General features: G+C 39.6%; 1 protein-coding gene across 2 annotated transcripts in view; it reads right to left on the reverse strand.

The window, feature by feature from the left end:
* The window catches only part of SOS1 (SOS Ras/Rac guanine nucleotide exchange factor 1), a 43,268-nt gene that overhangs the window by 24,861 nt on the left and 2,239 nt on the right, over nucleotides 1–16,168 (reverse strand). The window contains exons 1-8 of one of the 2 annotated variants that reach the window (XM_064709318.1): nucleotides 14,398–14,604; nucleotides 9,579–9,704; nucleotides 7,288–7,419; nucleotides 6,584–6,748; nucleotides 4,967–5,176; nucleotides 4,378–4,521; nucleotides 2,550–2,660; nucleotides 2,342–2,440 (exon numbers count right to left, since the gene is read on the reverse strand). In XM_064709318.1, coding sequence (XP_064565388.1) covers nucleotides 2,342–2,440; nucleotides 2,550–2,660; nucleotides 4,378–4,521; nucleotides 4,967–5,176; nucleotides 6,584–6,748; nucleotides 7,288–7,419; nucleotides 9,579–9,620 — 903 coding nt within the window. In that variant the 5' untranslated portion in view covers nucleotides 9,621–9,704; nucleotides 14,398–14,604. Of the gene's footprint in view, nucleotides 1–2,341; nucleotides 2,441–2,549; nucleotides 2,661–4,377; nucleotides 4,522–4,966; nucleotides 5,177–6,583; nucleotides 6,749–7,287; nucleotides 7,420–9,578; nucleotides 9,705–14,397; nucleotides 14,605–16,168 lie in introns of those variants that run through there. The other variant, XM_064709317.1, reaches the window with a different exon arrangement.

The following is a 16,168-nucleotide window of genomic DNA, read 5'->3' on the forward strand; positions in this document are numbered from 1 at the left end:
TATTATCTGAACATCTGCAGAAAAGTGCAGTTTCATACAAAGCTGCTATTTTATATAGTTCCTATATAAAAGTTTGAGGACTTTCATGTTGGTTGAAGGAAAACACAGCTCTTAGTCCTATAGTAATTACCCAACAATGTAACAGCAAGAATATTCAGCTAAAAATAGAACATGCATTTGTGCATTCCTGGTACCCTGTCCAACTTCAGGAAGGCTTCAGTTTCTAAATAGGATAACTTTTAGTGAATAGAAATTTACTTTTTTTGGTAATCTGGGTAGTTAGAAGGTAACTGAAATGCATTTTAAATAGATAACTTCAAAATATGCAACATTATAGAAGACATCTCAAAAATAAATGCTAACCTCTCCATCCTTAAGTATATCTATATTCAAGAGGAATCAAATGTTTTTTCCACATGCTACTTTGCCAACATTTTGTCTCTTCATAACCAGAAGTCCATTGTCATAGCATTTTAAAGTTGATTATTCATAGACATGCTTGCAATCACTAACTCAGGCCTCTCACCACACAAGAGAATTCAATACCTTGTATCAGTGAACTGTCAGGATGATATAATTACACAAATATCCTTCTGTGGCAGATAAAAATCAAGCTGGAATCTGTTCAAAGATTCCAGATATAAGGAAGAGAATATTACTGCTAGCAAAGACTATTTGAGGCAGGGATTCATACTGAACTGCACACTGATGTACTCATTGACAGCTGAAGATGCTGCCACCAGAGATGACACCTCTCTCTTCATGTGCACCTACTATCCCTCCCTGTGTACATGACATGTGTGTGCTGAGACCACAGTGACAGGTGTCCAACTAAAATGTGACATGAGCAACACGGTGGGAAGAAAACCTGGGAGCTTGTTATCAGATCCAGAATAAAATCCAGCACAACAACATCAGACTGACACAGGGTAGAGGAGTGTGTTTCTGTGTGTAGAGCATGAACCTGAAAAGAAGAATTTTTGACAAAGCAGAGGTCATGGTTGCAAAAAGACTGATAAACTTTGGAGGAGAGGGCTCAGCTTAGACTCCAGCCTGCCCTAGGAAAGGCAAACAGGCTGCCCCCTATTCCATAGGCACACATGCTCTCCTTTCCCCTCTAAAAGTGCCAGTGGCAAGAAGCAAGGCAGTTGCCTGGGTGTCAGACAGCACTAATCCTTCATGCTTTGTCCATTAGGTAATACAGTGCCATGTTCACGTGGAAGTATGCAAAGCCCTCAGTACCGCATTTTGACACTGTGAGATAACAGCATGAGCAGACACCTTATGTCTGCGCAGGTCTTTACAAAACACAAACAAGCTGTGTCAAACCTCCCTTCCAATGGACTGCCACAAAAGGAAATGTTTCATATTTTAAAGATATGAAGTCAGACCAAACCCATGAATGAGACAAACAGATCAGGCACACATCCCAAATTTTTTCAAAAAGCACGTTATACACGACATGCTATGTGACAAAGATGTACATGTAGATCTAAATCACTAAAACTGAAGTTACAGCTGTAGACACTTATGCCCAAAGATCAACTACTGGCTTATCCAAAGACAACCAACCAATTCAAGGAAACACAACACATTTCTTAAAAATTGTTTTGGTTTTTTGTTGTTTGTTTTTTTGTTTTACTTCTGATCCAAATTTTCATAAATACTTCTTTGGAACACTGTATATCTTATGAATTTCCATTAAGCCCAAAAGAAGCTCCTATAGGAACATTTTCCTCAAAATGCTTTACAGTCCTTAAGGATCATTATGCAATACTGACAGGTGACCCAGAGTAACATTCTGCAGCTATTATATCTGTATGTTATTGTTACCCTATCAATGCAAGGTCTAATTACAAAGAGCCCAAGGATAAATATTAACCAAGCCTTCCCTTTGAAGGAAAGATATCACCTTTACAATCCTGTGGGAAGTGCACTGCAAGAACACTGAAGCTTTTATTAAAATAAAATGAAGTCTGAAGGAGAATCTTGCTGTGATTTCAAATTTACAAAGTATCAGCTTGACATTTTCTGTAATACAGCCATGTGCCATCACCTCCTAGCACTGTTGGAACAGTTATTCCAAGAATATGAGTGTGTAGATCTCTACTACTTTCTAGACTGATAGATAATTTAACAGAAATAATTATCAGCTGATATTCAGTTAATTATAGCATCCACCTGCAGAGCACACAGCCTGCTTTTCTCCCAACACAGCAGTTTAATTATTCACATTCTAGTAAAAGATTTTACACCTGAGTATCCAAAGCTCTCACTTAACACTGAGAACCATGAAAAACCCCAAATCCCCAAACACATCAGATTTACACAATATTCTTACTTTTAGCAGTTCAAAATAATGAAGACAGTGGTAAACAGGGGCGAGGAGGAGCCGGGGTAGAACATACTGAACAGCTTCTTTAAAGCCTTCACCTATTGACTAGAAACAAAAGAAGTTTCAGTCTTAAAGCAATACATGTACTGAAGCAATAAGACAATGTAATTAACACAGTAATATCAGCAACATGTCATATTTAAAGGCAAGTTACCTGTAAATAAAATGCTGCTCCTGGCTTTGATAACTGACTTAGAAAATGATCATGAAACCCGGGTCGTAAAATATCTTGTGCATATGATTCATATGGATCAAATGCTAGTTCCTAAAAAGAGACACAGAATAATTTTACAATCACAGAATCCCAGAATGGCTTGGGTTGGAAGGGACCTTAAAGCTCTTCTAGTTCCAACCCCCTCTGCCAGGGGCAGGCATGCCATCAGTTTACAAAACTGGTTTAACAGCTAAGCTTCTATATTTCTTATAGATAATACATATCCTATACAGGAGAGACTTTTCTGCATACTTTTTCCAAAACACCTATAGAGAAGTATCCATACTTTTACTCATGGATTAAATCAGCCTAAAAGAGATTTCTGGAAGTTAACTGGTCCAATTCTTTGTTTAAAGCAGTGCTCACCTCAGGGCCAAGGACAGATCCATCATTCAAGCTGGCTGACAATGCTCAGGGTCTCTTACCCTGCTGAGTTCTAACTCAAAGAACAGGGGCATCAAAACCTCTCTGTACAGCCTATCCCAATGTTCAATTGTTCTCATTGCAAATTTCCCCCTCTCCTCCCAGTATCTAATCAGGATTAATCTTCTTGCCATTTTCATGTTCTCTCATTCATCTCACAGTTCACAACTGAGAAGAATCAGCTTTGGCCATCCTCACACTTGCCCTTCAGGTAACTAAAGACAGCAGTGAGATCTCCTGCTTCAGCCTTCTCAAGAATCAACAAACCCAGCAGTCTCAACCCTCTTTCTGCATCGTGGGCCTCAACTCCTTAATCATCATGGCAACCTTCACTACAAGCCTATCTTGCCTATCCTGTACCAGAAAGCCCAAAACCAGACACAGCACACCAGATTTGGTCTCAAGTTCTACACAGAACTGCCAGTGCCACATTCCCTGATACAACCTAGGAGCTAGTTCACATCACAGAACCCATCACAGCCAATCTCCAAGGATCTCCCAGCCCTGGCAAGCAGTGCTGCTCCTCAGCTGAGACACTGCATGGGGCTCTGTGTTCCCAGGTGCAGAATTTCATTTGCCTTTACTCAACTCTAAGAGGCTCCCATAGGTCCATTTCTCCAGCCTGTCAGGTCCCACAAGCAGCAGCTCTGTCCTTCTGTGTGTCTCCCCACAATTTGGCAGCACCTACCAACCTAGATAAGGCAGACCTCCTTCTACAACACCAATACAGACATTAAACAGTATTAAACCCTGAGGAATGCTGGTGACCTTTGTGCTGCTGATAACAATCCTTTAAAAGCCTGACAGCTCAGCCAACTGCCCATGCTCTACAATCCAGGCTGCAGCTCCCCCATGCTATGACAGACTGTGCTGAAGGCCCTGCTTGGTTCAGATAAGAGATAATAACTGCTCTTCCCTTTGTCCATGCACACAGCCATCACTCTGAAAGCACTCAGCTGGACAGCTACAGTTTGTCCTTCAGAAATCTGTGCTGGATTCTGCCAACCACCTTCTAGTCCTTCACATGGCTGGATGTGAAGTCCAGGAAGACATGCTGATCTTCTTAGGCCCTGAGAAGTTTCTAGTTTTACAGGAACCTCCTCATCATCAATGTTGAGGTTTTTTCACCTCCACTCTCTGAACTTTAAACTGCCACTCTAAAAACTGAGATTTAGAGACGAAAAAGATAAGAGCACTTTAAAAAATGGACAGTCCCTTCATCACAGTGGGGTTGTAAGAAGAGATCTGAAACCAAAGAAAGCCAGATGGAACAGAGATCTAATTACAAGTATTAAAATATGAATAACAAAAAACCCCACCAAAACACACAACACCATTCTCTTACCTCTGCCATATCTTCAAAACAGCTGCCTACTAGTGGGTGAGGACTACCTTCATCTGTCATTTCAACAGTGTCCTCTATATGACCCAGTAACTTCACACTAAGTTCATGGATGTCTGATATACGACTAAATATATTTTCCACATCCTGCAACAAAACAAGACAAAAGTCAAATGTGCAAAGCTACTCTGTTCTGATGTGAAAGTCAAGAATTTCCTTAAATAGAACAAGAGTTTACAATAATTTTATCATATACTTTTTCTGTGATTTATATAAGATCATAAAATGTATTTTTAAAATAATGAATATATAAAAATATATCAAATGTACACTATTGAAACATGACAAAGAGAAGTGACAGATATTAAAATTACAGTCCTGTAAGTGAACATAAGCAAATGGGAATGTTTCTTCCACAGTCCTACAAAACCTGCAAGCGCTCTTTTACTATTTCCACATCAGAACTCAAGAAAAGTGCTTTTTCTACTATGATACATTAAACACAACAACAGTTAAGTTCGGGAAGTATCCACCTATATTTATAGATATGATAGTAGGTGCCTTTTGTGTCTGTGGTTGGTACAATACTTACATGAGATGAAAACAGTTTGGAGTTGGAGGCATATGGCTCTCTAAAAACTCTGATAATGAGATTCAGTTCCCTTATATACTGTCGAACTTCTGCCATAAATGACTTCACTAGGTCATAATAGGTTTGCTCCCCTGAGGTGGAGGGTTCTTCATCAGATAAAGTTAGTGCACTTAAATCTTCTACATCTTGATGGAACATATCCATTAATACCTAGGCCGCAAAGAGAGGGAAATCCACAAAATGAGAATCTTCTCAAGATTGACTAGTTAAGTTGCCAATAAAGACAGACATTCATATTCCCATGAAATCAGACTGATAAGCAGTAAGATTGATGTATTATCACTCTGCAGTCAGGTGAGCATTATAAAACCAACATCCATTGCTATGAATTTGCAAGTCATTATTTGCAGTGGCAATTTCTGAAGACTCCCAGTCACTTAGACCAATCCAGGCATCTCTCCAAGAACCTGGTCCTAAAATCAATTACAATTTTAAAAGGTGAAGTACCAAAACCAATTAGCATTTAGCTGTGTTCTATTGCTCTGAATCAGCAGTACACAATCTAAGTTTCTGAAGATACTGTCTGAAGTTAAAAGTTATGTGTATTTTGGCTTTTCAGCTTTAGCTTCACCAGGAACTCACACATGATCATGCTAAGAGCCCTGTGATCTACCTGCAATGAACACTGGCCCAGTTTCTGTCCTTAACTGCTGAGCTCTCTTGTTAAAATGAACCCTTGAGGAAGGGCAGAGCTTCAGAAACCAGTCCTGTTGCAGAACTACACACACAACAGGAACTCTAAACACTCTGACTACCAGACGTCCCAATTCATACCCAAGCAAGATTTAGCAAGCAATCAGTAACTTAAAGTTCTCAAGAAAAGTGGATCACTGAACACTTCCTCCAAATGTGGGGTGTGAGCCAGGAGTCGTTACAATGACTCTCTGCAAGCAGAAAAATGCAGGACATTTTGCACGAAGCCCTGTTCTGAAGCTCTAAGAACAGAAGGTGATTCACGTTTCAGAGTCAGTGAGTGTACACAGAACTTGGGCTAAAATGAGAACCCCAACTAATTCTGGGGAAGGGGACATTACAGCACCACCACTGTAGGAAATCACATGGAATAATCAAGTATTCAAGGAGACCCCACCATTTCTAACTTTCCTTCACAGATAGAGTTCTAGCACACTGCTAGGAGATTCCAGGCTGTGTTCACCAGGCCCATGTCTCACTACTAAGGAAAATTGGGCTGAGGTGCTAAGGAGATGGTGGTTTTGTTTGACCCACTGAAACGCCACTTCTTACATGCAATGCAGTCTAAAGTTAGTGCTGCTTCACAGTAATTTTTAAAGTATTCACATGTTGCTGACATTAGGCAGGTACAATCAAGAGAAAGAGAGATTTAACAAGCACAAGCAGGAGCTTTATAAGCTCAATTAGCTTTCTGGTAGTTTTGTTCCATTACTGGAACCATATTTTATTAGTTTCTTTAATTTCGTTAATTTCTTCTTAGAAGATATAATATTCCATGTACTCACTAAGAAAAAGACATTGTCCTCTCAAAATTACCTATAGATTTAGTTGTTTGTTAACTTGACAAACCAGAGTTGTGCTTACCTTATCAGCACACATTGCTACTTTAATATCTTGTTTTGTAATCTCATAATGTCTTATATTCCGCACATAATTCCCAACCAGCTTTAAGATGTCTGCAGAAATGTATTCTAATACTGCTACTATGTAAACAGACACTTGGTGGTCAATTTTGTAGCCTAGAACTTCCTGAAAAGAAAAAAACAAAAAAGCATTGCACTGTTACTCCATCGATGAAACAGACACTGTAGATTACAACTCAAACCAGTCAGTAAGCTTAAGACCCTGCTCAATAAAGATTCAGCACATACCCACAGCCTATTTTAGAAATAGAAACACAGGAGTGTGTAGGCCTAGACAAGAAACAGTCACATTGGAGATGCTGTTCTATTAAATGTGGAAGTGCCAAGAGCCAACTAACTGTCCCAAAAACCTCACTTAAACATTTAGGGCTAGTTCCACGAGTTTCTTTCTCAGTCATGGAAAATGAAATACAAAAAATCAAACTTCTACAATGGGTTCTTGGCCTTGTTTGTCCAAGAGAGAATTGAGTGATTTTTAATTCAGAAATAAATAAACTCCATTAACTGGAACACTTACAACTACACAACAAACACAGATATTCTTAAGTCTTTTAGTTCACAGTTCAGGCAGCACACAGACATTATATAAAACAAGAAGGTTGACCTCTATCTGTGTTCTGAATTCAAGATTCCATCACTGCTTACCTTTAACAAGGGATGGATTTTCTCTACCGGAAGAGATAACGGATTCCTTCGTTTCCTCTTCTCAATAGCAGACTGGGCATCAGCTATTGCCCACTTGTCAATAGGATGGGGGAAACTTTTTTGGACACGATCCTTAAGACAAGAAAACATGATCAAGGAGTAAATGCACCATCTGAATGATCTCAGCAATGTAACTGTGTTATCAAACTGCTTTCTATTACTTAACAAAGAAATGGTTGCTAATATTTGTATTTCAACTATAAAAGCTTATACAAGATGTGTGAATGTTATCATTTTGGAACATGCTGCTCACCATGTGCATAAGGCTGTTTCAGGGTATCATTATCAGAGAATTATCTACTGCTCAAAATTTAAGAATTAAGCTGCAACTGAAGGCACAGTTTGCTCCCCTTGTGCCTATGCCTGGTAACTCAGTATTTGAATACATGACTACATACCTGACACTTTATTCCCTGCACAGGATAATCACTGAATGAAATGATAACTGGCTTTTTCTTTTGCCTTTACTGATCAGCACGTGGTCCAGTCTGAACACATGCAAACGGTCCCGATGATGACAATGAACTTAAGAGGAGAAGAAAATGTCCAACAGCACCCACATGTTCTAAACCAGTTTCAGGCCACAGGTGGGCCAGACATGGCCCAGTTTATTTACTCCTTCCAGCAGTGCCTGAGGACACCTGCACACTCCCATGCACTGAACAACTCTCCTGCTGGAACTCATACACAGGTCTCTGGAGGTTTGAAAGCATCACCATTCTTTTTGGTAGCCCTAGTACCCACAGATGCCAGAAATTTATTTTCTCACATAACTTTACATTTTGTTTTTTCAGACCACAGTTCCCACTGACTGTTTCAGTTGCAAGTTCTCACTTACGTAAATATGGCTCCTGTTTGAGTAACCATGAAATGAGGAAGACGAAGTTAATGACCACTTACAGAGAGCTGGCACAGGAAAAAGTACACAAACAAAAACTTTCTAACAAAAAAAAAAAAAAAGTGACACAATACTATTCTCTAAAGGTAATACCCAACTTTTCAAAGTGCAGGCTTTTTTTTTCCTTCACAACACTTTGGCAGAATGAAAGCAGAGGTCCTACCAAAAAAAAGTCTGATTCACTATCTAATGCCAATTCACACTCCTAGTCTGTTGACTGAACAATGAAGGTGTCCCAGGGGAAAAAGGAATGTGTTTGACCATATAATTAAAAACAGCATCACAGTGCATGATTTTCACATTTCTCCTGCTTTCAGAGCCATAAGACTCATAATACAACACTTTGTGTCAAGGTTTTTGTCAGTGCTGTTTAAAACACCATTAAACAACCTTCCCCAAAGCTCCTGTCTCTTGAGCTGCCAGACCAGAATGATGTTGCAAAACAGGTCAGCCATTAAAGAGGACACTGGAACACCATTGGAGGTGTCAGTGTTCAAAAGGGAAGAGGAAGAATGAAATTCATCAATCTTGAGCTCTAAGACAGCCACATTTTTAAGGGTTTTTTGTGAGTGAGGTTTTATGTGCCATTAGTCCACTTTGCTCAGAACGTGAGGAAGGCACAGGCCCTGGCACCAAGCACTGGAAACCAACAGGCACACAGACTCTGTAGCCTGGCACCAAAATCTTTAAGTCATGGTTAAGCACCAAGTGCTACCAAGGTACTCATGGTCCTACAAATTTAAGTGATCCAGCTTCACTAATTTGTTCCTCAGATGCAAAAACTTCAGCTCAATCTCTCTTTTTAAACATCAATCTGCTCTACTCAGCAGCAGAGGTTGCAGATCTTTGAAGAGGCAATGGTAGGAGATGAGGTCTCTGTACTGAGAAAAGAAGTGCTCCTAAACTCTTCCTGAAAAAGTGACTGAACTGTTTTTGTTTTAATTTCTGGGACAGCAGGGGATACATCAGCCTAAATTACCATGCTGAGAAAACAGCACAGAGCCCCAGACTAAGCAGCTGTAGTTTGCATACAATATCAGTGGGGAAAAAATGGTTTTTTGAAAGGAACCAGTCAGCTTTTTACACAAAACTTACACTTACCATCTACTGAAAAGTAATACAGCACACAGTTTTGCTGTGCATTGAACAATAAATTAAACTGATATGAAAATGAGCTATTAGGGAACTCAGCAGGCTTTATGCAGAAGGCTGTGCTACATAAAGATACATAATTACTGGTTTCCTTTTTGCATTGTGAAATGGTTAACACAGTAGCTTTCATGCAATAGTTCAAATTATTTGCAATAACATTTGTAGTAAGTATTCTCTATACCTCTACATCCAGAAAACTTCTTGGTTGAGCTTGACACAACATATTTAACAACTGAAGAATTAACTCCTCCACATACTGCAATGCATCTTCAGTAGAGGAAAGCTTAGGATGGACTTGCACCTGAACCTAAAGGAAAGAAGAATTCAAGATTTGAGTTTTGTTCTTCCCCAAACCACATGCTTCACTTGCAGAAAAAAAAAAGATGACAACCCAAGTCAAACAGCCCAGAAAAACAATAATGTAGCTCTGTTAAGTCCATCAGACAAACCTGAGTGAAACCCTCACACCTGACAGAGATATAAATCTCAAATGCTTTACATACTCAAATCACTATAAATTGCATTTAATGTCAAGAAAATAGTTAATTAATAACTGCTTAACAGTGCAATTAGAAAAACTTTTAAAGCCTTTGCATATACTTATCTCTCTCCACTAGCTCTTTAACCACTGTTTTTGCAAGAAGTTTCAGCACTGGGGGTTCTCCCCCTTTGACACAAACCATAACAACAAAATGCAGAACATCTTTCACAGAGCACAGTACAGAAACAATGATTTCAGTAGCATTCATTATTTCAAATGATTGAATCCATTCTCAGTAAGCACTCATAAGATTCACTCAGAAGTTTGTTTCCATAGTGTTTTTTAAAATATGTCAGACTCTACAGTAAAGAAAAAACACTTCAAAAAGGCCACAGTGTTGTCCTGGCATTAAGTGGCAGCTGAAAGATTTTGAAAACTTGGTCACAATATTACCCGTGTGTCTAATTTCTTACTGGTGCAAATTCAACAAGGAACAATCACCATTGATCGTTCAATTTTTTTTCCCAGTCATGTAACTTCTGAAACCTGAGGTTTACTTTTCCTTTGCACTTCTGTAGTTCACAAATTAGCACAGTTTTAACCACCCAAAATTTCAGGTACACAAAGCTCAGTGCTTCAGAGCCTAAACAGACAGTTTAATCTCAGTTCTACACCGATGGCAAATATTATGCCAGAGCAAGCTGACTGCTGACTTTCGCAATGCATCTGTCAAGCCCCAATTTCATCATTTTACTGTTCCCCTGCACTCAACTCAAAATGCCTTCAGTTCTCTCAACCACTAACATGAGAGCCTAACAACTCTGAAGCAAAACCCAACATCCAAATGTTAGACCCATGTCTATATTCAAATAATGCTGCCATAATTATTTAATTTCACACCTGAGTCTTAATTCCTGTTTGCAGTTATAGCAAGAACTAAATGTTATGAAGTTCAAACACACAAGAGCCTCAAACAGAAATGCACCTGCCTGCTAAGGCACTCATTAGTCTGAAAGCTTCATGTCTGGGCACAGTCCTGGTGCTCACTTAACTGCTGCTGGGATTCAAATGCGCTGGATCACGCGTTTGGCTTCTTGCAAACTGCACACCCTGATTCAGCAGGTCTTAAAAAACACCTCCAGAAGTCACTGCTTTTTAAACTTAAAAGCAGTCTGGCAAAAATAGAACAGAAGAACTTCTCTCCATTTGACTAGCTAACACAACTATTTTGATTATGCCAACAGTTTCACTTTTCCTAAGAACTTCACTATGCACAGCTAGAGTGTGTTTGTGGAGCTACATGAATAACAGCATGCCAGTCCCAAACATTATTTACAATTCAAACAATGGCACCTGAAATACTGTACCAGCTTGGAACACCCTAACACCAGAAATTACAGACTTGCCAAAGTGTTCTCTTAAAGAGCAGAGCTGATCTGAGCTGTCTGGAAGATGCTGCCTTTAATGTGTGCTTTTCTTAAAGCAGAACTGAACAGATTTGTATTACAGTGTCCCTATATTATATTCCAGCACTCTGTATTTCACGAAGTGTTAAATTACCAAGTCAATTCAACAAAAATACTCTATAAATACAGAGCATGATGAACTGGAGTGATGAAGAGATTTTCTCCTTTACTTAGAAAACAGGCCAGACTTTAATCACCTCATTTCAACTCCTTTGGTCTGTAACACACAGCCTACAAGAGTAAGAACAAACAAACAAAAATACCACATCAGGCCATAACCTGAAACATCATCCACAGTCAGCCAAAACAGAGTCAACAATGATAACCTACTCCGAGTTCAGGAGATAAAAGTTTCATTTTCCCTAAGCATTTCTGTCTGGGGACAGTGACAACATCCTTCCCAAAGGCCACTGCCCAGCTCCACTTGAACAGAACATCCACCTTGGCAGAAGAAAACATCATGAGTTGCCAGTGGCTTGCCAACACAGCTTATCTATATTAAGTAGATGGTAAATAACCTTCATTGCTACGTGACAGTATCAGTTAGGGTTCAAAGTCATGCAAGTGAACAAAAGAAAACAACCAGACTAACAAGGAAAAGTACAGCATGGCTTGGTGCACAGTTATCACAGAAATGTGTCATTTCAGTATCTGCACTACTGTAGCACCCAAAGGCTCAGGCTGAGAGTGACAGAGTGCTATTTGAGGGTACTCAGTGCAAGTCCCAAGTCCATTATCTAAGACATGATGCAAGACTGGGTAAGATGCAAGATTTAGTAAAAGACAAGAAATGGGAACATCTGTTAGCATAAACCATCACATGATTAGTTTCAAAAAAAAAAAAGAGAAGATCGAATTACCAGGGGTTTTCCATCTTTCTCATAAAGTCATCTCAGATTTTAAATTAAAAAACCTGGGCCACCCTGCCTTATCACCCTTGAAAAGGGGGAGTATGGCTAGAATCCCACCAGATCCTTCAATCCCACTTAGGAAAACACATGATAAAAACAGACTAACAACTTCTGAAGTGTTGTGATGTTTAGATCAGATTCTTATCTAAACATTTAACCTCTCCCATAAATAATGACAGAACCATTCCCTTCCCTCCTACACACTTATGATAGGGGAAATTACTAAAAAAGCAGTTTCAAAACTTTTAAAACAAGCTTCAAATCTTCAAAATACCCCATAAATTCCAAAGGGCAAATACAACCTACATCAGCTACAAATCCCTGCCACCATGGCTGCTTTCACTCAACTCATGTATTCACGTTTTTGAATATCCAGTCTTCTCAATCTTTCCTGATTCTCCAAAGAGAAATGGCCAGAGTTTTCTTTATTTAAAGATAAGCAGAGCCAGCATTTTTTGAACAGCTTTTCAGGATCTGCTTAAGAACATCAGCAGAGACAAACAGTGCCTGCTTAAAAAAAAAAAAATTATAACACCTAAAGAAAATTCTACAGTATGAACACGTGGCTTTTTTCCCCCTGCCTTTTTTGTCCTCTTTCCTTAAAATCCACAAAAGCAAAGGATTCCTACTAGGAACAGCAAGACCTTAAAAATTAGGCAGCCATAAATCTAAACTGGCAGAAAAACTCAACGAAATCAACAACAAAGAAGGAAGTGATTAATGTATAGTACAAGTATAGCTGATCTTTACTTAATAATCCATGGCAGCTTATTTTACATAAAGTCCTCTCAAACCATTTTTTTTCAAACTCTCCATAATAAATTAGAATATAAACATTCCACAAGCCTCACAGGGAGCAGTAGGGACTTTACACCAAACCCTGAGAAAGGTTTCATTTCAAGGACTGCAGATCTAACAGCTTCAGGTCAGACAGAGGCTTGGTCTCCCAACAGGTCCAAGACAGTAACTCCTGGGCTGCTCACAAGATGACCCAAACCCCAGCCCAGAGTGACACTCAACAGCTTGTTCTGCACTAGAAAGAGGTGTTTGATAACAGACAAGGAAGCAAGACACAGTGAATTTCAAAATTTGAGTGATACATCCTCAGGAACAGCTTTCAGTTACCTCTTCCTCAGTGGCCATGAGTAAAAGCCTAACAGGTTGCTTGTAGCTGAAAAATTTCAATTCAGGATGAAAAATCCTGGCTCCAGAGACCTCTTAAAGCAACTTCACATTAATAAACACCAGCTTTATGTTCCCAAATCATCACTAACAATCAACATAATCAGGTTCACAGGTGCTCTGTTAAGTACAAAACACACCAGGCAAATCCTGCAGCTTCAGGAAACAGTATCAGACCTGAGTCCATCAGGAGCAGCAGAAGTTCCAGCAGCTTCAGAAAGCAGCATAACAAAAGGAAACAATTCTAAAGGAAATAATTCTAAAGCTACATAACAAACTGAAATAAAAAATGAAGCATCAACTGCGGGTGACAGATAATTTTTTCTAACTGGGCAAGACTACCTCTGTACTGCAAGAAGTGACATTATAACCAAAAAACAACTCCTGCTAAAGAACAACTGCACTCCACTGCTGAGCAGGGGCTGTGCTGCCAGTCTGCCCTGCTGGCAGCTGAAGGGCTGGTAAAAAAGGCTCTAAAGGGAAAAAGCATTGAATTTACCACACCATACTGATCATGGAAGGAGTTCTGCAATGACAACATGCCAAACCACCCTCCCAAGCATTATCACAGAAGATAACACTTTACTGACTCTAAGTAGTATTCTAAACTGAAAATTTTGTAAACCTTTGGAAATGGATTATTAGTAGAAATAATCCATTGTAGAAACAAATTTGGCAACAGAGGAGATAATTCTGGCAAAACTTTCTTCAATTCAGCATCTTGGAAAGCCTTCACTAATGCTGTACCTCTCATTTTCACTCAACACATCCTTTCTTTATTTTCCCTCAATGACTAAAAAACCACTGACAAGCTTACCACTAAACACTCCAGGACAAAGTATTTTATGTACACCTTGCATAGATGAGTGCTTTTATAGAGTCAGCATTCCTTAAAAAGCTTTTTCTTCTATTCTTGTACATCTCTGCTGATATTTGGTAACCCTGACCATGTTTTGTTACCTTGATCAATTAAAAATACAGGAAATTAAATCAAATACAAATGTCTTGGATGCACTCTTCAGCAACAATTCACCAACAATGCAGGACTCAGATTTTTGCTAACATTTCTGCTGATGTCTCAAAAGGGCAGCAGTATTACACTGCTCCACTGAGCAGGTGAGAAAAGTCATGCAGTGAAGACTTGAGCTGCAGGAGGTTCTTGGTTTTATCCTCCACAGCCATCAGAAGAACAGATGACCCAGAGTGACCAGAAATTAGGGAAGCTCAACATCTTGTGTGAAGCAATGCTAAGAGTGAGAAGTGCCATTGTGAGTAGCAAGTGGCAACTGGTTTGTGACCAATCTGAAGAGCCAGGTAATTAAAAATCAGGTAGAAATATCTTTGTCAACAGAACTCTGTAGTGACTGAAGCAGCTTTTCCCATGTCTCTTGCTCCATGAGAGGTCCACACGACACATGGAGTCCCTGGAAGCAAATCCCTTCAGCTGCCAAGCCACACCAGTCCAATCATTCTGACCACAACAAATTCCAGCAGAACCCCTGGTTAATTGCTCAACTGATTCAAAACAACTCGAGGTATGCAAAGAGCAGAACATTCTTTAGTTTTTCTCCATGATCAGATGGCTTAAGGTATCCATCAGCAAGGATGACATTGTTCCTACTGCAAAACCAATGGATCAGGAACAAGTGCATCACAGACGTGCAGAGGAATTCTGGCTCCATGAACATGTTATAGCCATGAGATGAAGTCATGAAGAATGATGTTCAAGAAAAACTATCCAAAAGGTTATGACCAGAATAAAGTGTGCAAATTCACTAGCAGAGGAACACCAGTGCTGGAAGAGGCATCACATGGCAGGTGTCACTCCTGAGTCTGTTTTCCAAGGTGCAATAAAAGCTGTGTGTCTCTGTCTGCAGGTACCCGAGACCTCTGGTGTTTCAAATGTCTTGAATTCTTCATCTTCAGCATCTCCCAGCATCCCACCTTCTGTCCATCCTTGCAATTACAATTTCAGACACCTGTTGTTATTTTCTTCCCTCCTTTTCTTGTACCTCATCACCATGATTACTGCCTTTCACCAGCAAACAAAGATCCCTGCAACACTCCTCTTCTGCAGCTTCAAAATAACTGTGACCAGGCAGAGAAGAATCTCAGTTGACATCATTTTCTTCCTAATTGAGTGCACTGGAATCTATCTTGACAGCATCTGAAGAAGAATCAGAAGAAAAGGGATTACATTAAGATCTCAGTGGTACAAGAGCTGCTCTTTGCAAGTGCAGCTGTTCAAAGCAAATGCAGCTCTACTGCTAAGTTTCATGTCTAATGAAACACAAGGCATGGTCTCCTCTAAGAACTGCCTGATGTAGGAAGAGATTCTTACTCTATATTCTTGGATAAAAAATAGAATCAAAATAATCCACTGGGAAAAAGAAAGCTATTTGCAATGATTCAACAGCACCCATTTTTAAAGAAAGCAATCCCGAGGCTGTAGTTTGAGCACTGCATTAGAAGCCAGCTCACAGTTACAAAAGGGCAATGGCATTTTAATGATTCAGTCCACGTGTGGCAGCTTTCCCTGAGAGCTGCAAACACTCCATCCTGGTATATGTGCTCTTACAACCTTAGCTTAAATGCCACTCTCCTCAACGGACCTATTAATTCAACACAGTTCTCCACAAACTGTTAAGTCTAATTTCCAGCTGTGAAATCATCACAATTCTGCCTCTACAAGCACCTGGTTTCAGGTGGAGTTCAGCTGCTGCCACTACCT

The sequence above is a fragment of the Zonotrichia leucophrys genome, chromosome 3, assembly GCF_028769735.1.
Source record: "Zonotrichia leucophrys gambelii isolate GWCS_2022_RI chromosome 3, RI_Zleu_2.0, whole genome shotgun sequence".
NCBI classification, from domain to species: domain Eukaryota; kingdom Metazoa; phylum Chordata; class Aves; order Passeriformes; family Passerellidae; genus Zonotrichia; species Zonotrichia leucophrys.